Here is a 27,068-nt window from a genome sequence, read left to right as displayed (position 1 = left end):
GAGAACTGCAAAAAACGTAAACAGCAAAGCTGAATTTAGGGTATATCTTTTATCTAAAGTGTGCAATTTTCTTTTGAAGAAATTTAGCTTTGGCCTTTAACCGTTACTTCTATTTGGTCATTAACCACCTCTTCCAGACCATTATCGAGCATTTTAAGAGCCAAGAAAAGACATACAGGCATCGAATCGTAACTGCGCTTTGGCGAATGGCTTCTATAAATGTAATGCGCAAGACGTTATCTTTTTCCATGAAATAAGCGTCCCAAAATTTTCTGAAATATCCTGAACTTATTGTTAAAAATAAACACGCTCAGATATTATCAACATAAGGGTTATAAATAAGAATGCGAAGTTTATATCAGTACAGGGAATAAAAAATGCCCTTGCAAAAACTATTGGTAAACATGCTATAATATTTAATATATTTTGAAAGCATTCAGCATAAAGCATTCAGATTTCAGTGGACTAAGGTTTACGGTCTTGAGTTTATTCATTTATTTTAAATACCATACGATGTCGGTTGAATTCGAATGGTTAAGAACGCTGAATTTAGGGAGTTCTACACGGGTTCGATATGAGACAAACGCGATACCTGCATTGTTGGTTTTTCATGTTTTCCTCATGTGTAACGCGATTACATGCCGAGTTTCCTTTATAAAGTCCTCGACGAAAGCATCCCTTCGTTTAGACAGATAGACGTTCTGTGCTTCGCCATATTCAAATAACCTAATCTACCCTAGGTTGAATTAACTTACTTTAAATATTGTCCGATAATGGTTGAATTCTTTTAATTTAAATACTCTACATTCAAAATTATCTTTTACTGACCACAAGGCGAATGGTTAAAGCATGAAACACTGATGGTTTTGTGCTGGTTTCATTACTTCGGTGTGCAACGGAAATAGAAGCCAGTTTCTATTAGAAATTCCTCCACGAACGTATTTTTCCTTTTAAACAGCTAAACTTTAGAGTGATTTGCTAAAATCAAAAGATTCAATCTAATCCATTCATTACTTTTGGCTGTGAAATGAGAGTATTAGCTGAGGATTTAATAACAGCAAAGCACAGTTTACAGATGCAATAATCCAACAAACATTGGCAATACCAATGTTGAATAAGAAATATTTTCTGTGATCTTTTTATTTTAATTGCTTTCTATTAATCTTTTTTTCTGATACGTTTCGTTTTCTTCCCTCCGCAGAGTATCTTTCTATTGTTCGCCGTGTATTGTTTCACGTCAAATGCTTATTTGATTGTTTTAGTCGAATATGGTAAAACACGCGAGGGCTACATGCGGAAGAAGAGCAATGTCTGCGTGGAGGATGTAAAGTGAACGGTGTTCACATTACGCATGAGGGCAAATATGAAATCGCCAGTGTCACTTTCCTGTTCACAAGGATTCGAACCTAGGTCGAGCTACCTTTGCATCACTCATCAAACCGAGTAATGAGGTAATTCAGTAATAATTTGCTAGGTATCAGTTAGCTATTTCTCTGAGAAAAGAAGTGATTTTTGAACTAAAATTGTAATGGCTAGGACTGTTTATTACGGTAAGAAGCTTCAAGGTTATCTTAAGGGAAATGCTTTCGTAAAGAACGTTTTTATGCAGAATTTATTTTTATATACGAGAACTACAAACCTGTAAAACGTTTAGTTTTGTAGTCGTTCAAATCAAGTTCTTCTGAGACGTATTAAGTCAACTGTGCTTAGGGAGAAGCTTGTTCGGCACAGTAAGGAAGCTCACAAAAATCTTCTAACAGCCTCTTAAAATCTTTAATTTCTCATGCTAATTTCATTTTGTTGCCAAAGATTTATATTCATCTATTAGTAGAATTGGATAAAATACAGAATTTTATATTTTCTAATAGAAGGACGCCTAAACAGATTGCATGTAGGGACCAGTATACTAAATGCTGAGTGAAATTATGCTTTGAAAATATGTTAAATGAATGAAAAATGCCTATATGAAATAGAGAACTATCTAGCTTAAAAAGTGCTAATAAAATTGGCTAACAAAACGCATAAAGTAGGGAGAGGAGTGTACAATTTAATAAAAGCTAAATCCGAGATTCAAAATCGAGGCGAAAATTAAATAAGCGGGATTGAAAATCTACGTGGTCTATATATCCTCCAAAATCTACGAATATCTTGCCATTCAAAAGCTACATACAGCAAAATAGTAAAAAACACTGCCTAACTTCTTTTATGACAACCTTCAACGTCGTTTCCGCTTTGTTAACAACCCTCCTTTTCGAATTAGGACGATGGGATCAACACTGAAAATGTATAAATTGCAAGTAACAATTAAAATTATACTTTTTAGCCAATTTTTTATTTCATTATGACATACGACAATTTTTAACTGTATAGTTAAATAATTTGTTTCAACCAATCATCAGTTTAAAAAAAAAATTTATAACATTTTTTTAAATTTTAATTTTTTGTATAATTTGTTTTGTGTATGATTTTGGCTCCATCGGAGAATTTCCTTCTTGAAATTTTCTGATTTAAATTAAAAAATATTACATTTCTTGGCTTTTTTCATGTCTTGAAAAAGATTTCTTTGAAATATACGAAGGAGACGAAACGCGATCACTCCTTAATTATTGGTGATTTTGTGAAAAAGAGTTAAAAAGTCGGCCTTCGTCCATGGGATCAACAATAATTAATGACCAACAATTTTCTTTTCTTTTGATATGTATTTTATAGTACTTTGAGTTTTTTATTATAGCTTTCATTATAGTTTAAAATTTATACTATGTACTTTTTCCGTAGTTTAATCTCAATTTTCTAAAATGTTAACTTTTAACGAAATTCATTTGGCAGTAGTTTATGCTCTTCATTTACTGGGTAATACTCGAAATTAAAAATTACTAACTAAATTTAAATTTACAATCTTAGCAGTGGTAACGCTAGACTTTTACCTCGAAGGTCCACTTATGCTTTTTTGTTTTACTTTATATATATAATATTTATAAATAGCGCACACACATAGAAATATTGAGAGAAATAAAGAGAGATAATGCAATGTCTAGTATTCTTAGCTAGCATACTAGACTTACGCGAATATATGGTTAGCGACTTATCGCTAAGACTAGAAGTTGAATATAACAGTAGAAGGCCGTCAAGGGACCTTTATTAAACTCAGTTATTTACAGACGCACAGTCTTTGTGCTTACACATCCACTATCCACTTGTGATGATAAAACTAAAGATAATGGTAAACTAAACTAAATTTAAAGATAAGCTAGTAGTTCAGGATTATACAAATTAATTTAGCCTAGCAGGTTGACTCAGAAACCTACACCGGCGTGATACTAAACTTCGGCGGCAAGAATGCGGAGTCGAGATTTAGTATTCGAATAGTTGGCAGAAACAACAACGTGCATATTCATTAGCGAAACACGCTTTGAGTAACCTTTCTCCACTTCAGTTTAAACACACTCTCATTTACGCTAACTCATTCACATCCTGGAAAGGAAACGCGACAGAAACAAGAAATGACAGAAAAGGCCAACAAATTAAAATAAGTATTAATGAAAATAATATAAACCTCACGATTAAAAAAATTGAAGAATATTTATTTAAATAAATACAGTTAATGTTTCTCAAAATTCTGCAAATTTAAATTAGAAATATATAAAATAAATAGAAAATATTTATATATATCAACCAAGAATGGGAAACTACGTAACATAAAGGCACAAATTAGAAACAGTTTGAAGCAAAAACTTGAAAACAAACAACAAATAAAAAAAATATTGATAATTCCGTTTAAGTATAAGTTCTGTTTAAGTTCCGTATAAGTCGTTTTCAAGGAGTAGCCGAAAGAATTATCAACAAAGCCACGCTATTTTCGTTTACAATTTCTCCAGATATAATTCTGAAACGTGGCTCTGTTAATTATTTTTTCGGCAGGTAAAAATGAATTTATTTTATGTTATTTATCGTTTTTTTTTTTCAAGTTTTTGCTTCAAATGTCTTTAAATTTCCTCCCTTCCTGTTGCATAGATTACTATTCTTATTTGATATGTGCCATTTATTTAATCTTTATCTTTAATATATATATACTATTTATATATATCATGAAAATATGATGTAAACAAAAAAAATCTAGAAATATAGAAATATATTGGATTTTTGGTTTTGAAAGGACCAGGATGAATTTCGGTTTTACTATCAAAAGACATTCATATCAAAAGACCTCAATCAGTTCTTTATTTCAAGTTGAACAGTGGTAAATAAATGTGTCTGTTTGAAATGATACAGGAGGCTAAGTACGACCCCTAAATTTTAGCGAAGTTTTCACAATCCGATAGTTGTAGTACTCTGAAGAGATTATCTTCAAAGACTAGAAATTAACCTGGAAGATTCTAAAATTTCATCCTAGGGAGCGCGATTGGGGCATTATATTGTTGGTTATCTAAAGTTTTCAGTTAAATACAATTGCTTTCAGTTAAATACAATTGGGTTTCAGTTAAATACAATTGGGTTTCAGTTAAATACTATTGAGGGCTTATTATACAGGGTGTCTCGTAAATGTTGCGACAAACTTCTGGGGGAGGTAGGGCACATCATAAGGATTAAGAATTGAAATAGAAACCCATGCCCGGAAATGTCAGGTGTCAGGGGTAAGTGGTAGCAGAGGTAGAAGACAGGAAAAGAAACAAGAGTGATTAATTTGCAACATTTATTGGACGTGAATACAAATAGTGTACGACAGCTTGAATGTTGATGAACAACAGATGCTTAAAGTTGGCACCATCGGACGCAAAGCGTGCCTGATACCGCGGACCATTTATTGCCGGACATGTTCAAACACACTGGGAGTTGATGGTAGCAGCTGAGCAGGCGAGTCTTGTCACGAGATCCATTTCAAACACAACAGGATCGTGATACACGACACTTTTGATGGCTTCCCACAAAAAGAAATCGAGACTCGGTAAACCCGGTGACCTTGGGAGGGTAGCAGGGAACTGGTCCACCACGCCCAATCCATCGACGCGGGAATGATCTGTCCAAATGGCTACAAACACCCAGTACAAAATGAGCAGGCGCCCCATCATGTTGGAATCACAAGTTGCGCCTCACATTTGGTGGAATAGGTTCGTATAGCGTTCCATGCTCTTCGTATGGTACCTACCGCTCGAATGAGGCAATCCTCACTTTCCACAAAGAATATGTATTGTTAAGAAGGAAATCTTCGCAGAAGCAGGAGTGGCTCCCTCCAAACGAAAAGGGACACAACTGCGCATGTGTGAAATATCTGTCGCCAAAAAGCACCAAAGCTCGAAGCTGATGTCGAAGTTCGTACAGGTTCGACAGTCACGTTTATCAAGAGCTTAAAGCTGTGTGACTCCATTTTTTTCACGCGAACGGGCTGCCTGCATGGGTGTTTTCGTGGTTTTCCCCATGTGTAACGTGTATACGAGCCAGTTTCCCTTAGAAAGTCCTCCACGAGGGCATCCCTCCCCTTAAGCAAATAGCCCTCGAATGCTTTGCCATAATTAAATACACCACCACACCACCATTTTCCCCCTACATATTGACAGATATAAAATCAGACAGCAAACTGCGATATGGATAATACAAGTTCAAGTAGTAAAGCAAAAAAGCACGAAAATTCGAGTTTAAATTATTGCGAAAAGTCAAAGAGCGACTCATCTTAACCCGTCTTCCTCAATTTCCTGTACATGTGGCGAAGGTAGAAAATCTCGGCCAGGTACATCACAAAAGGGGAAATTCTCCCCAACAGGTTCCGTCGCCAAATCCCTTGGCAAATTGTCCCTCTTCTTTCTAGCGGCGTAGAAGACAAACTGGTTTACATTACGTCTACGGAGCCTTTCCTTCTTTACATAGACATTCTTTGCTTTCCACTAGCACTCTTCTGTACAGCAACCCCTGGCGGCGTACAATGACGTTTCTGGGCATGGGTTCCAATGCAATTCTTAATCATTATGATCTGCCTTACCTCCTTCAGAAGTTCATCGCAACATTTACGGGACACCCTGTATATATAAATGCTCACCAAGCAGTCTTTTTGAAAAATGTGACAATACCTTTTCTTTAAATACTGAACCTAGATATATATACTTATAGTTACGTAGTTCCTCAAAGTAAGAAAATATTATAAAAACAGTTTCATAATTTGGGAATGGGTTGAATACGTAAAAATTAAATGTAGTTTTTGTATGAGTTCCATTGATCCTTAAGTCTAAAAAGTAAAGTATTCATTATGTTTTAATAAATGCAATTAATTCTGTTGCTCTACGTGTAAAATTTCTGAAGGTATTAAATAGCCAATTTATTAACTCATCATTTTTCATTGTCCGTGAAAAGAGATTTTGATCAGATTTAGTGGCAAACTGCTAAGCAAAATTTATTCATTTTGATGATTAATGCTTCCGTATGAGGTAAAGCATTACTCTTAATTAAATTTGAGTAAGTCTCCATGAAACTATTATTTAAACTATCTCCTAGAATTTCTCACTTAATAGTAAAGAACGTTTTATATTTAACTTACAAACGCATAAACAATATTTCCTCATTTGGTGTTTCACTTTATATTTGGTATTGATTGACTAATTCATCAGGACCAAGCCTGAAAGCCTGAAAAGGCTGTCTATTTAACGGAAGCGATGCCTTCATAGAAAACATTCTATGGTAAACAGTCTCGTGTTTGCGTTGCATATGGGGAGGGCGGGAATATCATGCAGCCAACTCATTTGCTTGGATTAGAATCTGGGTTAAATACCGATGCTAGGAGGTTTTATCCATTCAGCTGTAATCAGCCTTTGCTGGACGGTTAAAGTTTATGACTATAAAGCCTCTTAACACCAATTTTAAAACTATTTTTGTAAAATTCTCAATCCCTCTTTGGTATTAACTTTGGAAACTGGAAATACATGTGTCTAGAGTTAATAGTTATGGAAATAAAATCTATAACTACCTTTTCTGAGCACCTATCGTAAGTAACTTACGAAAATTATTAATTAAAGACTGCCTCACGGGAAAAAAACGCGTGAAAACCATCCTGCATACATATGCACGTATATATTTTCGAAAACATTTTGCAAACTGAAGAGACTTTGATGAGACTACGAACAAATGAAAAGCCCTAAACAAGAATAGACCACAGAAACGTGAAACAGATAGACACGATTTACAATAAGCAATTAGGAAAAGAAACATAAAAAAATCCAAAACGTATTGTGATTATAACTTGATATTTAAGTGCCCAGTTTGATTGGGACAAGTATGCAAATTTATAAGTACTTTTAACCCCATATATGGCTTGCTAATATTTCTTATTGGTTGGTTTGGTTTATTTTATTATGGCAAAGCACTCGAGGGCTATTTCCCTAAGGAGAGGGATGCCTTAGTGGAGGACTTTCTAAGAAAAACTGGCTCGTCTACACATTACACATAGGGAAAACCACGAAAATGCCCATGAAACCAGCCCTTTCGCGGGCTTCGAACCTCGGACCGAATTACCAGTGTTGAGCGATTCAACCGCTCAGCCGCTGGTGGGCCGTTTCTTAAGATAACGTTTTAAGGCATTAAATATACATAGAATTAAAGCAAATCTAAAAACAAATCAGTAGCTGAAAAACGATATTAACAAATTGCAAAATATTTTCTATAATTTTTACTTTCTTCACAGTATTTTACAGTCAAATAAAATATTTATTTCTTAACTTTCACAAGTATTTTTGATTCCAATAATTAAAGTAAACTTAAGTGTTACATTCCATGTGTAATGCCTGAAAGCTTAAACAAACATAAATATGCTGACAATTATTCATCATAAACACAAAAGCCAAGAATTACATTCCATGTCTAATGTGTGATGCCTAAAAGCTTAAGCAACATAAATATGCTGACAAATATTCATCATAAAGAAGAAGGCAAGAATTTATCTCGCTCTGCACAAAATTGCTGAAGCATATTAACTAACGATTAAATGTCAGTTTGTATGCAATGCGGAATAAAAAGTGCAAATGTGCACTCCTCATTATTTATTTCACAATGTAAATAGGATATCTGAATTTGAATATGTTTCGTTCATTTTGGCAGAAAAAGAATTTTAGTGCAAAATATTTACAAGTTTGGGAATGTTCTACATTAGGATAGTTTTTTTTTCAGGTGGATCTGTAGCAATTAAAAATTATAATAGGCTTTAGGCACTGGAATGTAAAAGTTGAGAAACCTAACTTGGCCTTAATGGCTGTGTCGGTGTAAAAGAAAATATCAGCTGTCTCCTTCTAGCTGAACTATTAAAAGCTTTTTTACAGAATATTTACGAACTCGTTTGTAGCAGACATAGGACAGTTGTTTTTATCTTTGTGTACTCAGAAGAAAAATGTTTTGAAAAGTACGCGTGCAGACTGATGGAAATTGCAGATCTAGACACAACAAACTGATGTCCAGCATTACTTTCCTAATGGTTGTTCTGACCTCGAAAATCTGGTAATTATTAATGCATTTAGAATCCGCACCCTGAAGACAGACAGAGAAAAGTTCTTGTCTAGTTCTACTCGAGTTTTGTTGTTAATACTTAAACGAAAGATATTAACATATTAGCCTCATTAAAGTACTGCTTCATATGACTTTCAACGACAGAACGACCACAGAAACAACAAAGACAGAAATGTAAATGAATTATTTTGTAATCCTTATCTTCTCCAGAAGTTGAATGGTTTACAAGATGTAAAACTTATAATTTTTCTGTTTGAAAAATCTTTGGTGGCGCCTATATATTCTGTTTTCATAGTGCTTAATTACTTCTGTGAGAAAAACTTTGACCATCTCCAAAATGTCAATGGTGAAGTATCTGTGATTCATAGCATATATGACAGTTCGTATGCACTTAGGATTATTCCATTCATGCTTAAAATGATTCTCTGATTTTAGTTCTCACACCTTTGTCTTTGATCAAAAGTGAGCATTTACCTTTAATCGTAAAGATCACACATAATTAAATTAAATGATTAGAAATAAGAGCCTCTAATTTTCTGTTTTCAGTTATTCCTCCAAATCATGGAATGAGTCAAAGCATCAATACTTCTCCACAGAATGCAGCGCACGTTTCGCATATTCTTCTTTTGTTGCTCATTGGAGTTCTAGGTATGTAGTTATTTATGCACATTACAATCTATTTATAATATATTCATGTTGATTAATAACTTTCATTATAGCGATGATTTACTAGCTTATTCAAAGATTTTTTCACCCTATACTGATTTCCTTTAAGAATTTTGTCGAAAGGCTGGTTTTAAATTATAATATCTTTAAAGGGTTGTTTGCATTTTAACCATACAAGCAAGCAAATTTTACAAAATAACAGCTGAAAATTACTCATTGAAAATTAAATGCCTTTGAAGTTAGTGTCGTGTATTGAGATTACAATACAGACAAGAACTATAACATGACAATTATTTTATGTAATTGCCTAATTACCTAAAACTTGAGGCAGTTCCTCTTATTCTTAACTTCCAGGTCAGATCTTTATATAAATTTAAGAAACCTCCATAAAGTTTCTAACTATTTTAGTCTTTAGTCTTCTGCAGAGGTGGCCGCTTTAATGCGATTATCGTTATTAACGATCTTTATTTATATTTTAAGGAGTACTGTTCACTTTTAGGGACTGCCGTCTATGGGAGATGTTCACCTTAAAAGGCTTTGATTCAGGTAGTTACGACATAGTTCGTACATAGAAATATTAAAGTAAATAAACCTAAACTTTAGAAAGTAAGGTTTACGTAAATAATGCATATAAATACGAGTTTCTTTCCTGGATTACTATATGTGTATAGTTTTAGGCAATCATACAAATTTTAAACTAAAAATTATGTAAACGTGAAAATTATTAACATAATCATTAAGTATTTATTTATTAGTTATTTGATTTAAAGCAGGGGTGTCCAACTTTTCGAAGAGTGGACTAATGAAAATATAGCAGGGTATGTGCTGTATATGACAAGGAATTATGACAAGAGCAGCATACAGGGTTTAACTTTTATTAAAGATTGCAATATGACGTATATTTTACTACTGCTTTTCATAAAATTACATATGTTTCAGTCCATTAGATAAGTATTAGGAAGAAAAATATGAATACAACATTTCCAATGTCCGTACGCATTTTTTATTGCCAGAATATCTATATCTAACTTGATAGACATTGTTGTGATGACGAATAGGATGTTTAAGTTGTTGGTTTGAAATATCTGTTCTAAGTATATATATATGTGTGTGTGTGTAGGGAAACTTGAAGGACATTTAAGGGATACTGGGGTACAAATCAGTATCAGAGTTACGGTTGAAATAAAAATAAACTTTCCATTTCTTTTTCCTGTTTGCTCCTGAAAGATTTCTAATGACTCGTATATGTAAGTGGTATTTTTAATTCTAATCATATATTTATCAAATTTCCTAGAGTCATCAGGAAATATTTCATATATATTTTTCTCATCGACTTTAAGTTTAATGCGCATGTTATTTTGTCTGTTCCATGATCACAATTTCAATGGTTAATATCATTCATATTTAGTGTAACTAACTACTGCAGAAGAGTCGACTTACGTTTTTGAAAGATAACAGGATAAAAAGACTGCAAGACTTTGCAAAAGACTGAAAATAAGACTTCAAAATTCCTTTGCGTGATTCAGTCAATATGAACGACTAACATCTTGAATGACTAGTCACAGACTTATGGCTTTAATTTAAGAAATGAAGCAAATAAGTGAGACTAACAGATCGCCATGAAACGATCTTAATGTATACAAAATTTAAAATTTTACATATGTTCTTCAAGTGAAAATGTCAGCAAGAAAATTTGTTTTCCTTAGCTGAATTGAGGGAAGCAGTTTCATCATACGATGAAAATTATCCGAGATATCAGTAACTAATATTTTTGAGGTCTGCATATAATATTGTTGAAGGTAGTTACGTCTTACGAGAGTAAAATATTAATATGAAAGCTTAGGTTAAAGATTCTTATCTGTGGAACGCTAAAATTCGAAATTTGCTTTTATACAACCTCTTATATCCGGCTCTTGCCGTACTTTAATCAAATCAAAATGGTTTAAGCTACTCAGCTTTGACAGTTCCTTCCCCCAATCAAATTCAAATATTGCTTAACCTCTTTTTCCTAGCAAGTCTTTAGCCTATTGTCTAGTACAGAACTTTACAAAAATTCAAATTCCGCGAATTTTTACTAAAATGCAGCATTTGGTAAATAATTTCGTAGCCTGAAAGCTTACCTTATTTGATTCTTTTTTTAAACTGAAATCATAGACTTACTGTCAAATGTTCAAAAGGTACTTAATTTTACATCCTTTTAAATCCGCCTGCATAGCTGAATGCAAACCTAAGAAGGAGATCTAATCTGCATTGTGAAATACCTTGAGCATACACATCTTATTAAAATCAGCAGGATAATAGAAGAGAGTTTCCTTTAGAAATTCATCCATCAAGGCATTCCATTTGAGAAAAAATATAGCTTAGTTTGCTTTTCTATAGTTCAGTATACTTAATCTAATCTAATTATTTGTTCGTTGAAACTTTCAGAGTAGGAAAATTAAATCGCTTGAATTCCTCCCCTTCACAAATATCTTAAAATTCTTTCTTTCTTAGAAACGGTATCATTGTTTTAAATGGAATTAAATGTCTCGACAATGCAGCAACGAACTATGTACTCATGCTAACAAACAGTAAAATTCTAGAGTCTAATACAAATTTCTAAAGCTCTTCAACATATTTCAAAGTTTAATGTACAATAACTCATTCCATTGCCTAATTCACCTGCAAGTTGCATTACTGCAAGAACAATTTACTAGACTTCTTCTGCTCTTCCATTCATTACAACAATTACCTCTTGTCCCCGCCCGTCTGCTTTCTCCGCATCTAAACGCAAACCAATGGCCATCCATCTCAGTGTATGTGTGGACACTATTAATTCTTATCACTAACAGTCTAGCTGTCATCGATAAATAATGACGCTATTTGGAAACCTCGAAAGTTGCTGAAAACTTTCAGTCAGAAGATTAAGTGCCCATCGTAAACCGTATTTAAATTCAAGGACATTTAATCGGATTTTATAGTAATTGTTTCAAATTCATTTCATCTTGCGGAAAAATGACAAAATGAATACAAAAAAAAATTAAACAAACCATGGAAATAGGAATAAATTGCCTATAAATATAATCTCATACAACATAGCTCTGCTAATCTTCCGACCCCCCTCCTTTATTTTTTGTTTTTGTTGTTCATTGAACTCTGCGAAATATCTGGATTTTAATGAAATTATTAGCAGATGGAAAAAATGTGATTCCTGAAAACTTAGTCCTTTCATTACGGATTGTATTAAAAAATAGCTATAATTGAAATAAACTTGCAAATTGAAAACTTCAGAATAGAATCTAAGACCTAAAAGCGTTTACCATTGAAAATAAAGCATTTTTAAAGCGCGAGATTTAAAAATTATACAGCAGTTTTATTTTTCTACTTTCATAAAAATAATATCTATTTCTTCCTACTTATCCTACTTAAAAAGTTAAACCTTTACTTTCAAGTAAAATCAAAATTCAGCTTAAAAGCTGTGGCGCTCATTTCTGCACTCCTTTTTTGAACTAAAATGGTATAAACAGAGAAAAATATTAAAGTATTAAAAAGTGTGTTACCATTTGAACAAAATTTCAGAGCGATGTGCAAAGAATATTGCAGTTTATATATTACTAAAAAATGGCATCATAGTTATTGAATTTTATTCTAGATGCCAACGAAAGCATATACAAGAAAAAGACTCAGGAAATCTTGCCATTGTCTACTTATAAGTTGTTAAAAAATTATTTCGTTTACTCTGCCCAGGGTATAAAATAGCACCTGATTTAAAATATTAGCAAAAGCAAGTAAAAGGGCATTTCAAATGATTTAATTTACCCTGCCCTAAATAATGCACTTTTATGTCGTGAAAGAGGCATGAAAGATCGTATGTTCGCAAAAACGTCTGTTCATTGTGAATGGTAATTTACTCAGACTAAAAGCGATAAGTATCAACAACAGAATTATTCGAGATTAATAAAAATAAGAGATAAAATTCTAAAACTCAACAATAAAAATCTTATGTAATAAATCACCATATGTCAGCTACGTTTATGTATGCAGTTATTTTACATCCTATTTGATGTATCCGATGACAACAAAAATTAAATTATTAACATAAATAACTATTGTCGTAAATAAAATGTCTCTTTTCCAATATTATATTGGGTAATATAAAAAGTCTCCGCGCTTTTTTGCCACTAGATGGTATTAATGCCTATATATCCGGCAGCACTCACCCGATTGTCTCTAACGAACATGTGCTTAAAAGGTGACATTCAGCTTCCATTGTTTGTGAAGAGAGTTTTCTAATTTGTTGCTCGTGTCTAAAAATATCTTGGTTTGAAAATGAGTGAAATATCTGAAGAAACACGGTATGTGATGCTTTTTACTATAAAAACGCTTCAAAAACATGCCGAAAAATCTGTGAAGTATGCGGTGAGAATGCTCTGAGTGAACGAAACCCAGCAGTGGTTTGGTTGATTCCATTTCTGAAATTTCGATGTCGAGATTGGAAGAGAATCGTCCATTATGAGCTGCTGCAACCTGGCGAAACCTAAAATTCGGCCCTGTACTGTACGCAAGTTGACCGTTTGAACGAAGCAGTCCAGAAAGGGCGACCAGACTTGGCCAACAGAAAGGGAGTTGTGTTCCATCATGATAATGTGCGGCTACACACATTTTTGATGACTCGGAACAAATTGACGGAACTTCGTTGGGAAGTTTTGATGCACACGCCGTATAGCCCGGACTTTGCACCATCTGCCTACCATTTGTTTCTGTCTGTGCAAAACTCTCTTGATGGTAAAAAACTGGCAGACCGAAGCGCCGCTGAAAATCACTTGGCCAAGTTTTTCGACGATAAACCACAGAAGTTCTACACCGATGTAATATGAAGCTACCGAAAAATGGCCAAAGCTCATAGATAATAATGGTCAATATCGTAGCTGATTAAAACTGATTTTCAATAAAGAAAATTTTTGTTCAAAAATGTACCAAAAAAGCGCGGAGATTTTTTTATATGACCCAATATATACTTCATATCAGTTTAGTAAGAGTGCATAAATGTTTAACTCTATTACGATGATTTCATGATTATTGTGTAGGGCATTCAATGGGAAAACCTACTGGATTTTTAATTATCGTCATCCAGATTAACTTTGTATGCTGAAACATATCATTGAACAGATGCACATAATCATATATAAAGTTCTTAAAAAATAAGTTTCATTCAAATAATTATTAATTTAGTCTAACAAATAACGTCCTACGTAAACTTTCTATTTTTAGTGCATAGTTGTCTAGCTTTCTTGTCTAGAAGTTCTGCAATGATGTATCATCATAGATTGGACCAAAATATTCTCTCCTTATTTATGTATTAATTAAAATGCAATTAATCTTTCATCAGTATCATCTGTCATACTTACGAAACCTTTTTTTGAAAATGTTTTTGGATTTTCTTCTTTACAGCGATTTCATTTTTGCACAGTTATAATACTGTAGAAACCCACATTTAATTTAAATTAATTCCACGTGCAATATTCTTAATATTTTATGATACAAAATTTCCAATTCAGTACCATGCTTTGATGTAAAGTAAATAAAACTCTACTTTTCTCTACGGCCCATCTAACGGACTTGATACTCCTCAGAGTTTAACTGATGAGCATAGCATTTTTTAGTTCTAAATAGATCGATCTGAAATTTTCTACCGAACAAAAATCGTATTTGGTATAAGCGTTTTTCCATTACAGTATTTCCGTTAAGGTAGATGGAAATAATTTCATGAAAGACTAAAGAAAAGTTAAACAGATTATAAGGTATTTCTCCTGCCTTCTTAGCATGTCTTCGTGGTGTAGTGGTCAGCACACTCGTCGCGTATTCGAGAGGTCTGCGGTTCGAGTTCCGGCGAGGACATTGCTCATTTTTCATGTCTCCTGCTTCAAAATAACCTAATGACTCGACATTGGCGCCCGAACTAAAAAAGATGGGGGGGGGGATGACGATTCTCCACTACCAGGATTTTTCGATTGAGTACCCTAATCCCCAGTCGCCCTTTAAAAGGAGAAGTATATAAGGTATTTCTCCCACCTTCTTAGCATGCTTTCGTGGTGTAGTGGGTCCGTAGAGAGAGGTCCGTGGTTCGAGTCCCGGCGACGGCATTGCTCATTTTTCGTGACTCCTGCTTCAAAAAAATCCTAATGACTCAATTACATTTTTTGTATTGTATATAGTATAATTGTACAAGATAATTGTACAAATTGTTCATATAGGTGTACATAGCTAGAGGTAGACAGATAATCATGACTATATAGATGAAAGTAAATGAATACTCACAGGTTACAGACTGAAAGAGACTGGTAGATGGCTATATATAGATGAGTACAAATAAATGCAAATATCTATAAATAAATAGATATAGATTTGTATAAATACTTAGAAATATACACGTATAGTTACATAAATAGTTAGGTAAATACAAGTATGTTTAAATAAATTTCTAGGCTGATGAATACAGGTACAGGTAGATAGATGTGCATGTAGATAAATACAAGTAAACAGACAGCGAAACAGGTGTAGATAGATAAGCAGATTTAATTAGAAGGTAGAGGCTAATGTGATTTTTTTTCAAATTTATTTTAGCTTCTTTAGGAGCGCCTCCACCTACTTTACCTTCGCCTGGAAGTTTCAAGGCACGATGCACGGTTGCTAATCAAGAATATGATATCAACGAGACATGGTACAAATATTTAAGAACACCAAATGCCAACCTCTGTGTTCGCTGCTTGTGCAAAGCGGTAAGTACATTTTTGCTTTTTCAGTCTTATTAGATAATATGTTAAGCTAATTTATCAGAAATCTTGTTCAATAGTTTACTAAATTATAAAAAATCTTATTTAATAATTTACTCAACAAACTGAGGCTTTTTTTAAACTATTTGGTTGAAGATTAAAAGTCTCACCACAACTTGATGTTTAAATTAGCTCACGAAATAGCATACATTAATGCAGTTAAGGTGCGTGTTATATTTAAATAACGTTTCAAGAACCATTTTAAGAACCATTTTTTAATACCAGAATTGTCATATAAAAATGTTTTAGAGCATCAATCTAAAGTCTCTTGTATAATTTTAAATGAAGTCCGTTGAATTAATGAAATAAGCTCGCTTAAATCCAGGAGAATTCGTCATCAATTTCTGATATTTTTTAGACGAAAACGTCAAAACTTCTTACAAGACAAGAAATTTTCTACACGTATTTACGTCTTTAAGACAGTTGAACGAGACAAATATCAAATAGCTTACTAAAAGTAACTGTTTAAGCAATTGCTTAGAAATAATCTGAAAGATCGTATTTTCAGCTATTAAAAGTATATTAGAACTAAACTTCAGAAGATTTGAATCTAGAAAACGTTCAGATGCGAAATTTAAATTATTCTTTGAGATTGTTCATAAAAGAATTTCCTTAAATAGTTTACCAAGGATAGCAGAATTAGAAAATATTTAATTAATTACAACCAATCATTTTTGCTCTGAAAAAGAGTAATGGGGTTAATGTTATAAAATATATAAAAAAAAGTTTTAACTTATCTTTAGTGAATGTTATTATAATTGAGTATTTCTCATTCTGATAAAATCTTATTTACCACATGAATGCGCTAAGATTACTCGTATGAATCAAATTTTGTTTTGTATTCCCGTATAAATGAGTTAAATATGAGGAAATGGTTTATTATGGTTTATTGAGATTACGGCAAAACACATAGGGCTATCTAGACTAAGGGGAGAGATGCCTTCGTGGAGAACTTTCTAAGGGGAACTGGCTCACATATACGTTACACATGGGGAAAACTACTAAAACGCCCATGCAAGCCAGGTCGTTCGCAGGATTCGAACCTCGGACCGAACAACCAGTGTTCAGCGACTTTACTGCTTGGCCGCTGGAGGACTTGAGGAAATGAATTAGTTGAACATATTTTTAGATTGAATGGAGCTTGTTGATAATGTAGGTCTTAAAAATCAGAGTGGAACAAAAAGAATTTTTTTATCTCTCGAATGACCAGACTTGAATACTTATTTTTATTGCTTTGAATAAGATAATTTCAATAATAATAATATTAAGATAATTTCAAGAAAAAAAAATATTTATTCGTCACGAAATTTATTACTTTCAAAATGCTGAGTATCAAACTTAAAATTAATGATGAAAATGTCAAATTGCTGATCATCAAAACATCTGAAAACGTATTCAAAAGAAAAAGCATTGGAGTAGATCTGTTTTTCAAAATATATGCGATGTAATGTGTATCTATATTAAAAGATTAAAGATCAAGAAATAGTAAATTTCAAATTTATCAGTTGAACGATTTAGTCTTGATATCTCGACGAGTCAAGTTCATATTCAAAACGAAAACCCTTTATTTTGTTGCATATAATCAGGTTTAACATACGACAGCAGATATCATTTGGCAAATATACAGAGGTTGGACAAAAATACGGAAACACCTTTAAAAAAACATGTTTCTTTGCTTAATATGGTGTAGGAAACCCGTTGGCATCCAAAACAGCTTGCAGTCTTCTCGGAATGGATAAATACAGTTCCTGTATGTTTGCCAAGGGAATATTATACCATTCTTCCTGCAAAACGGTGGCAAGTTCAGATAACGATGTTGGCGGTGGATAACGAGAACGCACTTTCCGTTCCAATGTAGACCACAAAGGTTCGATAATATTCAGGTCTGGTGACTGTGATGGCCAGGGGAGATGGGACAACTCATTCTCGTGCTCAGAAAACCAGTCCTAGACAATGTGACCTGTGTGAACAGGGGCTTTGTCGTCTTGGAAGACACCATCACCATCGGGAAACAAAGTTTGTACCATGGGATGAACATGATCGGCCAAAATGTTCACGTAAGTCTTGGCAGTCATGTGCCCTGACACAGTTATCATGGGGCTATCAGAGAACCACGATATGGCTGCCCAAACCATAACAGATCCCCCGCCCTGTTTCACTCTTGGCAACAAGCAGTCTGTATTATAGGCTTGAGATGGCGTTCTCCAGACGTAAACTCGGCCAGAAGTGGGAAACAATGTGAAAGAAGACTCGTCAGACCATATTACTCGCTTCCACTGCTCTATAGTCCAGGCTTTATGACTTAAACACCACCTTTTCCTGTTACGGGCATTAGCATCACTGATGAGTGGCTTCTCAATTGCAGCACGGCCAGCAATTCCCTGTTTATGAAGCTCCCTTCTAATTGTTTTGGTACTCACAGGGTTCGGTAACACAGCATTCATTTCAGCAGTAACTTTTGCAGCTGTGGTCTTCTTATTTTTCGTCACAATTTCCCTTAATGATCGTCTGTCACGATCACTCAGGACACACTTTCGTCGGCGCTGTGATTTAGCAGATGATGTTTTTCCGCTTTTCAAATATGCGGAATAAATCTTTGATATAGTACCTCTTGAAACACAAAACACCTCGGCTACCTTGCTTACGGAAGCACCTACCATACGTGCTCCAACAATTTCCCCACGTTCGAAGTCTGTTAACTCTGACATAATGCAATGACAACCTCACATAACAGTACTCCGACAACAACTGAACTGTATAGCACATTTATGAAGTTGTATAGGTGGCGTCAGTAGTCAAAAACACCAGCGCCACCTACATATTTCATTAAAATCAATCTTTCTTTTCAAACATGCATTTCACAAGGTGTTTCCATATTTTTGTCCATCCACTGTATCTTCCTATCTTTGTATGTATTTTCAATACTGTATTATCACATATCGTTTGTAAAATACGCAGCTTATGAACATTAATCGAAAAGCATTTACTTATTGTATATATAGGCTTATCGTTCCTTGTTTACTTCGCGAATAATTACTTAGACATCGCAAAACTTCTTTCCTAAAAACAGATTAAAAATGTCTACTTATGTTAAGTCTTTTCTTTATTTAAGCAAGTAATTTTTTTCATCTGTGTGGGAAGTAATCAAAGGTAGTTACTTTCTGTTATTCTTAAATGTATGTTTTCAATTAATTTATTATTTGTTTCTTTTGTGTGCAAATATGCGATTCGTTTTGCATTCTCGAAGAAAATATACCGTTTCTAAGTATTTCTATATGGTTTCTAAGTATTACGATATTATCTTTTTACTTATTTAATAAACTGTGGAAAAGGAAGTGCGTTGTTGTGATGATAAAGGTCGAAGTTAATGCGGTTAACAAAGAGAAAAACAATAAAACTAAACCCTTGAAAATGAACAGGGAGTTTGAGCATCAACGGTTGCAAATATAAGAAATATATAAAAGAGGGATTATAAAGAAAATATAAAAATGAGGAAGAAAAAAAAAATAAACAGAAGAATAAAGAAAAATTCAACTTCATCTATAAATAGAAGATAATACAAAGGAAAATTCAGGATCTACTTCAAAACTAAATGATAATAATTTAATAAAATTGCTGTATATTTTATATTATTTATTCTTTACACAAATAGCAAATTTAAAAAAAAATATTTGATTATGTAATTTTTTTAGTAATAAAAACAGTTTCTTTATTTTATTTTAACACAATAAGAATAAAAACACGTCATTTAGTCATACGATCTGCGTTGGAACTAGTTTTTTTCTACTTGAAATACTAGAAAGTGTCAATTCTTAGAGAAACGAAAAATAATTTCATTCGATTTCGAAATGACTATGCCTTACATTTTGTTTAAAGTAGGCAAAGACACAAAACTTTTTTAACTGTATAAATTTGTTGAAATAAAATAGGTTAAACAAAAAATAAAATCCTTTCACTATTATTACAGTAAAGAAGTATTTGATCTACTAAGAACAGATAATCTAGTCATCCAGACTTTTCACCTCTCCAATTGCACCCGAGGGTTAAAATAGGTTGAACACATTAGGTTCCAGTCTTCTTTAAAATGTCCTCCATGAAGTCATCTGTACCCATAAACAGATATTTTCTATAATCAAAAACTAAAATAATCCGACTATCCAGATGGCCTGCGGTTCGAGTTATACCAGATAAATAAAGTTTTATCCTACTGTATAAAGTATTTCTCCCGTGATGATTCTTCATCACAGGATTTGGCGACTGGGACCCCTAAAACCGTAGTCGCCCTTTAAAAGGGGAAGTTTATAAAGTATTTCTCCCGCCTTCTTACGTAGCATTCCTTCGTGCTATAGTGGTCAGTACGCTCGACGCGAATTCGAGGGGTCCGTGGATCGAGTCCTAGCGAGGGCATTGCTCATTTTTCATCTCTTCTGCTTCGAAATAACCTAATGTCTCTACAACTGGATTACAGGACAATTTATTTTTGTGAGTTTTACTTTTCTGTGTTCTTCAATGTGAACCAAACCATTGACATTAAAATCCATGAATAAAACAGTACATTCTTTCATTCTTTGAACTATTGCAGATATTAACTGTCTAATAAACGCCATATTACAAAACTAAATGTATACGTGTATTTTTCTTTTCTCTTCCTGTACATTAAACTTACTGAGGAATAATATTGCAGTATATAAATTGGCTGAAAATTTGACAACCGTAAAATTTTATCCAAACTTACATTGAAATTCTGTTTTATTGAAACTTTAGCTTGCTCCAAAAAGCATCAGTAAAAATATTTGGAATAATTGGGGTAATATTTACAGCTAAAATATACTCTATTTTGAAAAACGTTTCTTAGGTAACGCGCAAACGGTTTTGTATCAAAGTATATAACATATGGCGTAGAAACATCCATTATTATTTTCAATAATAAAAGATATTTGCAAATTAAAGCTAAATTAACAGTCATATATATTGAAAGCCCTATATGTTATGGGTATTATAAATTACACGAACTGGAAATAAATTATTAAGAATGTTTTTAAATTATGTATTTAATGCATGGCTTTTAACTTTCTGAGCTACTTAAAATGATGTTTCAAGGTAATTTGAATACGGCAAAGCCGCGAGGGCTATATCTCTAAGAGAAGGGTTGTCTTCGGGGAGGAATTTCTAAGGAAAAGTGACTCGTATTCATGTTACACATGGGAAAAACAAACATACAGCCAGACTGTTCGCCTGGGTTCGAATTCAAACCAGATTGAACTACCAACACTGAGTGGTTTTACACATTTGGCTGCTTTTTAGCCACCTAACAGTTCTAACCGAGCACAGTTTGGTAGCCGCGAAATGGGACTTCCCTGATTTGCCCGTACAACGCTCTGACAGTATATTTTCCTACACATATCTGCTGATTTGCCCAGCTTTTTTCTCTTTTTTTACTTTGCAGTGTTTCTAATAAATGTCACTAGCAGTCTAAAAGAGACTGGATTTAAGAAACGAGTTCAAGGACAGGTTTTACTGCTTTTCGTTAAGGCTTTGTGTGTTGCTCAAAAAGAAATGAAAAAGAAAATTTGTTAGAAAGAAAACCAGATATTTTTGTCCCGATTATGATATTGGACTCTTATTATCTACATGTTTTAAAATGCATCATACCAAAGATGAATCTGGAAAAGAAATGAAAATGTAAGCATTTAAAAAATACATGTTTTCTCCCCAATATTTATCTTCTTGTAAAGTGTGTTTTCTAGGTTTGCACCTTCGTCAGGAAAAAGCCAACTTTAAGTAAAAATGCCTTATTTTCGCCGTAATTAAATTTACCTTAAAATAATAAATGTTATACTTGAAACAGTTTTGACTCTTGATTTGAATTCGTGTAATCAATTTGAACGCAAAATTGTTTATAAAAAATAGGCTTATTTTTGTTAACAATATGGCAGAAAAATGAAACTGGTAAATGGTTAAGCGATGTTAACTTAAGCAGTTGTTTAAGCAACGTCGATTGTCAACACCTCTGAAATTTTGAAATTTATCAGTTTGTTAGGCCGCATGGAAAGTAAATGAAGGATCTTAAGCTTGTCTAATGGCACTATTTTCTAAAACTCATGGATGATAAATATCTTGGCAGCGGAGCGTAGTGCGACAGTGACCAAAAATGGAAAAACTAAGCTTCTATTGTTTAACTTAAACTAATTAAACTAATAACCTTAAACTACTAATGTTCCTAACACCAACATGTCTTTTTTATTTCCTTTTTTTATTGCTTAGGAGTATGAAGAAGATGTACTGAATTCTTGCATTATGCTAAATAATGAATAAACGCAGTTCTTATCCGATATCCTTATTAATTCTAATATAAGACTAAATTAATTCTTTAGAGTAGCCCTAATTTGAAATAAAAAAGTAAACAGTTTGCGATATCATTTGTCACTATGTTGAAAATGCACTATAATAACTCACTTTATTCAAATCAATTTGACTACTTCGCCGTAAAGAATAACCTTAACTGAATCATTTTTCTTTCGAATCCGATCATTTTAATGTTGAAAGACGTAAATATAAAAACCAACATTTTACTAAACTGAAAAAAAAAACAGAAGAAAACGGCTCTGTCGAGTAATAACCCCGAAAGAGAAAATTTGCATCACTTGACTCTTACACCTACACTTCATTACGGTAAAGAACGAATTAAACAAAATGAGCTAAAATTTTCTAAGTAGAAATGATGCACGAATTTGATGCTTGGACATTTGGCAGCTGTTTATTTGGGCTTCAGTTCAGGCGTCGAAATGTCTGGCGTGATTTTCTTCTTGTTTTGCCCGCGTCTGGAAATCCTCAACGTTCTACAATAAACGAGCAAATACTGAAAAACTATTAGAAGGTCTCATAAAACTTTCTACTGCTTAAACTAATTAGATTATTAATTTGAATTCATTTCTTTTTATTTGCTTAGTTGATTTCCATGTTTTGCATTAAAGTTTAATGGCTTCATAAAGCGATTCTTCAAACATGTTGATTTATGGTTTCGCCATTTCCATTATTTGTCTTAGTTACAAACATTTTATTTTACGATAGCTGAAAAACGGCGGATCGTTAACATGTTGTTTTATTTGACGGACCTCACTGGATGCACCGCTAGAATATGCGCAAACCGTCGTACTGACCGGCATTTGAAAATTTTCACTTATTTGTTTCGGTTTCTTACAAAACTAACCATATATCGCTACTAGATTTTATACTTTTTTAAAAATTCGCGTGATAATGTTTAGAAAAGGTAGTGCAGTATGGTAGAATTTTGTATTTTATTTAAAAATGGGAATATTTCATACCTTGTCCATTTAATATGCGCGGGAAAACTCAGTGTTTAATGAACTGTGGGCAAAACAGTTAACATTACTGAATGAAATTCTATATTACTAGGGCCCACCAGTGGCCGAGCGGTAAAGTCGCTGAACACTGATAGTTCGATCCGAGGTTTGAATTCCGCGAACGGACTGGCTACATGGGTGTTTTCGTGCGTTTTTTCATGTGTCGAGTTTGTACGAGCCAGTTTGCCTTAGAAAGTCCTCCACGGCCTTAGAAAGTCCTCCATCCCTCCCCTCTGGCAAATAGCCCTCGAGGCTTTCCGTAATTACATAAAACCAAACCAAACGTACACTACCTGCATTACGCAAGTGATTAACCAGTTAATGCGATTCTGTTCTGTTACTAATCTGCAGTGATAAATGTGTTTAAAATCCATCAACATTGTTGAAATCAGTGTGAAACTGAGAAGCTAATGCATTTGCGCAGACAAAAAGGGAACTGCACAGGCATTGATGCTTGTGATATATAAGAGCAAGATTTCTATAAAATATTTTAAACCTCTACTTATTTTTAATGACAGTTTAGTTTTAAGGAATAATATTTTATTAGTTTACTTCTTAAATATCGCGTCAAATTTTAGTAAATATCCAAAATTTTCCTTGCAATAATTTTAATAAAATTAGATTCAATACATACAGAAAAGCGGGTTCACTTTTAGGTAGGAAAGAAAGCTAATCTCGCCAAGTTTTCTATCTATAAACTGAGAAGGCCCACTAGCGGGAGAACGGTAAAATTGCTGAATACTTGTTGTTCAACCCGGGTTCGAGTCCCAGCGAATGGGCTGGCTACATGGGCGTTTTCGTGTTTTTCCCCACGTTTAACCAGTTTCCCTTAGAACTTCCGCTACGAAAGCATAATTCCTTCCCTTAGGCATATAGCCCTCGTGTGCTTTGCCGTAATCATATAAACCTAACTAGCACAAATTATTAAACTGAGAAATTAAGTGTAAACGACTGTCAATTAGTTATTTCATTCACACTAATCATGGTAAAAAACCTGCGTTTGACATTGATTCTGATATGTTCGCTGAAGACTTGGTAAAGTGATTTCGCTAATTGAATGACAATATGAAAACATCAAAATAAACGGATTTCTTTTAAAATGAATTAATTGATTAATTATTATTTATATTATTATATCGTGATATTGCTGACCACATTTTTGAGGTCGGAAAAAAAAGAAGTGTTTTCGGTTGTAGGCTCATAAGTGATAAACAGGTTTTTAGAAAATATATATATGTATGTATCAACGTATAATTAAATGTGCTTTTCTGATGTTTTCAGTATTTCTGATTTCAAAGCAAGTACTTATCAATAAAAAGTTCGTTTCAGGTGTATCAGTCTACTATTGTTTTTGTTTACTTGGTTAACTTAAAAAATATATTTTTTATGTTTAAAAAAATTTTAACACAGTCGAAATGAGCTGATGACGATGGATTGTTTCCTTATTTGAAGCATGAATTTGACGCATATATCTTTCTAGCGCACCCTGTTTGGAGCGTGTTGCTATATATCGGTAAAAAATTCCAAAAGAACGGGATGTAGTCCACTGCATGCAAAATCTAGAATATAGTAAAATGATTCCATGCAAAATATAGACCACTTAAAACCCTTTAATTTGGAATTTAATAGAGAATTGCATCAGCCATGTGTATTTGTTTAATTATGCAATATTGAAAGTTTGATTAACCGAACTTGTTCGAACTTACTAGTTCAGATTATTGGGTAGCCAATGTAAAATTTGTTTGAGATCCGTTCCACGATATTTCAAAGGCCATTCAACAAAAAGACATTTGTCGACTTCTTTAAAATATACAATTCTTTTATAAAAATCGGAGCTTCACAGTTATATTTTTTAGTCTGCTCATTAATAAATGAGAAGACTTTAGCGTTTTCTGTGTTAAGGAAGACAGTTTCTCACATATGGAAATATCGTAAATTCTTTTCTTGGAATAGAAGATGAATAGGATCAGAGTATTTCTGCTCTTTCGATTAATTTTTAGATATATCTAATAAATGAGTTATGACTTCAGACTTTAATGTCTTTGATCACTACCGTAAGAATTGTTTCGAATTTTTGGTCATTAGGAAGACATGATATGATTTCATCACCATTTAAAATTTAATATCCAGGAATCTACCTTTAATCATTCATGAATTTCCTTCCTTTTTATTTATACCCCTGCAAGTTTGCTTCATATTTATCCACTTAGCATTCTGTAAGATTGATTATGTCTGCAGCCTAGTCTTCTAGTTTGTGTGCTGTCCTGTTACGTTAGGTTACGCTCTTAGGACATTTTCTTCATATTATGCATTTATCATTTCAGAGATTGATTGCTGTGATTTATAAGAAAACTTAACTGATAGCTTTTACAAATATTTGCACCATTACAATAAAACAATGGTGTTTCTAATACCACATATTACAATTATTCGTGCAAACAGTTATTCTATTTTCAGCATAGAATAACTGTTTGCACGAATAACGAAGAAATTTTTACTATTTCGAAATCATTCAGATTTCCAGTATCAACTTGGAGTTCGCTTGAGAAACAGACATGTAGAATTCGTACTTACACACACACACATATATATATACTATATAAAACACCTAAAATATAATTGTAATTTACCCTTAATAATTTAAAATAATTCAATTAATTTTCAAAACAACGACAATGATCGATAATACAAACTACATTCAAAGTATATACAATATGTGTAAAGATGAATGCACAGAGCAATAAATACACAGAAATTAATTTGGGGGGAAAATTAACAATCCGGTTAGGTACACTATCACTGAATCAAGAAGACATACGTACAGCAAATATGTATATTTTTTTCATTTCTAACTTCTCTTGTTCTCCACCTTTTCCTTTTTGAGTTCAGTACAGAAAAGTTATTTTTTTCAGTGTGTATATGGTTTGGAGAATAGGCCACTTTTTTACTATAAGTGGCAAAGCATGTTGCTTTGAGAAGTTCTGGGTAGTTATATCTTCTTTAATGGTTTAACAAAATTCTTTAATTTTTTTGACTTGTATGCTTTTTAATTAAAAAAGTTTTTAGTTAATTTCAATTTAGTCGCTTCTTTTCTTTTGTTGCAATTCATCCAGATCTAATTCAGAAACTTGGCTCTGTTGATAATTCTTTTGGCTGCTCCTTGTACAAAGATCAAAGGATTATCAATTTTTGTTGTTTAATTGCTTTGTTTTTATTTTCACTTGCATTCTGATTCAAAGCTGATTTCCAGATTTGTGCTTTATGTTTTCGATTTTTCGATTTTGGGCTTTTCAGGTTAGAGAGCTTACCCTTTTTAATAGGTTTATATTCAGTTTTATTCTGTTCTGTATAATTTAAAAGATTTTTGCTCAATAATAATATTATAATTTGCAAACCAAAGCGGTAATTAACCAGTAGGAATGAAGTACAATCATAACTTTATTATTCTTAGCCTAATCTCTCTACTAAAATCAACGCATTCGTTCTCAACTTATGTGACCTGTTAGCCTCCTATTCCTAGCTTCACTGTTTTGATTCAAATATATTATAACAAAGTGAAAGATATTAATGTAAATGTTCAAGAACTGGAGCGCAAATTGCGCAATTTAGCTAAGTATGTGTGCTTCAATAATGTTTTATCAAGAAAAAAGCCGTGTTGAATATGATAAGACTGAAAGTGAATCTTTATGCCATTCTACTTTATTCCCATCAAAATTTTTATTACATACATATGTAAAGTTTATTCATC

The 27,068-nt window shown here is 33.1% G+C and overlaps 1 protein-coding gene across 1 annotated transcript in view; it reads left to right on the top strand.

Annotated features, from left to right (window-relative positions):
* LOC118182555 (chordin-like protein 1) overlaps window positions 1-27,068 on the top strand; it is a 156,690-nt gene that overhangs the window by 35,679 nt on the left and 93,943 nt on the right. Inside the window, exons 2-3 of the mRNA XM_035351925.2 lie at window positions 9,025-9,126; window positions 15,748-15,902. Coding sequence (XP_035207816.1) covers window positions 9,025-9,126; window positions 15,748-15,902 — 257 coding nt within the window. The remainder of the gene's footprint in view (window positions 1-9,024; window positions 9,127-15,747; window positions 15,903-27,068) is intronic.

Source organism: Stegodyphus dumicola, chromosome X2 (genome assembly GCF_044657685.1).
Source record: "Stegodyphus dumicola isolate Sdum_Otavi_A_Nest chromosome X2, ASM4465768v1".
Taxonomy (NCBI): domain Eukaryota; kingdom Metazoa; phylum Arthropoda; class Arachnida; order Araneae; family Eresidae; genus Stegodyphus; species Stegodyphus dumicola.
Note: the sequence above shows the minus strand (reverse complement) of the source record. Positions and strands in the feature narration are given on the sequence as shown.